This window comes from Cariama cristata, unplaced genomic scaffold, assembly GCF_000690535.1.
Source record: "Cariama cristata isolate BGI_N322 unplaced genomic scaffold, ASM69053v1 scaffold36494, whole genome shotgun sequence".
NCBI classification, from domain to species: Eukaryota; Metazoa; Chordata; class Aves; order Cariamiformes; family Cariamidae; genus Cariama; species Cariama cristata.
In genome coordinates, this window is record NW_009612956.1 from 259 (window position 1) to 1,656 (window position 1,398).

General features: G+C 64.3%; 1 protein-coding gene across 1 annotated transcript in view; it reads left to right on the top strand.

Moving 5' to 3' along the window:
* Positions 1-1,398, top strand: part of SPAG5 (sperm associated antigen 5) — a gene marked incomplete at its 5' end in the record, with an annotated part of 3,847 nt that overhangs the window by 186 nt on the left and 2,263 nt on the right. The window contains 4 exons of the mRNA XM_009698832.1: positions 32-113; positions 536-669; positions 977-1,142; positions 1,306-1,396. Of these exons, the coding sequence (XP_009697134.1) occupies positions 32-113; positions 536-669; positions 977-1,142; positions 1,306-1,396 (473 nt within the window). The remainder of the gene's footprint in view (positions 1-31; positions 114-535; positions 670-976; positions 1,143-1,305; positions 1,397-1,398) is intronic.

A 1,398-nucleotide genomic window follows, 5' to 3' on the forward strand; every position in this document is an offset into this window, starting at 1 on the left:
GGCACCCTCTGACCCCGTTCTGTCCCCGTAGGCTGGCGCGGGAGAGGGACACCCTGCAGCAGGAGTGCAATGGGCTGTGCCAGGAGCTGCGGGAGGCAACCGAGTGCCGGGAGGTAGGAGCTGCCTGACCCTGCCCACGCCGTCGCCCCACGTCACGGCCTCGCCGCAACGCTGGTGGCCAGCCAGGAGCAGGATTAGCCCTCCGGGGTGGGGGTGGGGGGCGAGCACGGCAAGGGTGCTTGACATCCCGCACGTAGCGCAGCTCTCCATCCTGCCCGGCGGGGATTCCCAGGGAAGGGGGGTGGGCAGCTCTCCGGGATAATTTTCCCCTGGCTTCAGGTGTGGTGCTGTCCCCCAACCTGTCCTGCGTCCCCAGTAAACTGCTGGTGTCCAGGGGTTGGTGTGCCTGGGGTAAAGCTGCCCCTAATTGGAAACAGCACCCTGAGGCGTGGGAGGGATTGTGCTGGGGGTCCCAATGGGCCCCCTTGGGTCTCTGTCCAGGCACTCACGGCCATGTCCCCCCACCCTCTTATAGTTCCTTGATCAGGAGAACCGCATGTCCCGCACGCAGCTGCTGGAGGTGGAGGCCAGGCTGAAGTCCACGCTGGCCGCTCTGCAGGAGCGCAGCCTGCAGTATGAGGAGCTGATGGAGTCCCACCAGCACCTGCGGTAACGACCCTGCTCACCACCTTCACTTGAACCCCTCTATTTTTGGGAAATCAAGCCCCTCCTGGGGGGTGAGGGACACACAGGGGGACACGGCTCCGGTCAGTGCTGCCTCAGCCAAACGTGGTTGCCCAGGCAGGTGGAAGAGGCTGTGGGGAAGCCCAGCAGAGCCCATCTTGGGGGAAGCTGCCTAAATCTGTGGGGCTTGCACCTCCTCTGGGTCATGGTGGGAGAGAAGCATAGGAAATGTCCTCATCCCGCACCGAGGAAGGGGAACGCTGCTCTCGCTGAGGCTGATGCCATCCCGCAGGGAAGAGCAGGCTGCCCTTGGCAAGGAGCTGGAGAGCACCAAGGCTGAGCTCCTCGACCTGCAGCTCAAGAGGGACAAAGTCTCCTGGTGCTCTACGGACATCACTGAGAGCAAGATGCGGCTGCAGGAGCTCGCCGACTGCCTCAGAGCTGCTCTGCAAGAGGAGGTAGGAGCCTTGCCCTGGGGACGAGGACAAAGGGGGTAGCCCGGGGTGGGTCAGACACCAGTGGCTCTCCATGGCATGGCTTTGAGACACACCCCCCTCACTGGGGCAGTGCAGAGCGGTCCCAAGCCGTGCTCCAGCACTGTGCTCTCCCTCCCCTCTGAAGGATGAGGATGCCCCATCGAGAAGCAGAGCCTGGACTCCAGCTCCACGAACACCGGGCTGGCAGACACCTCGCCGTGCCTGGACCCCTGCCTGC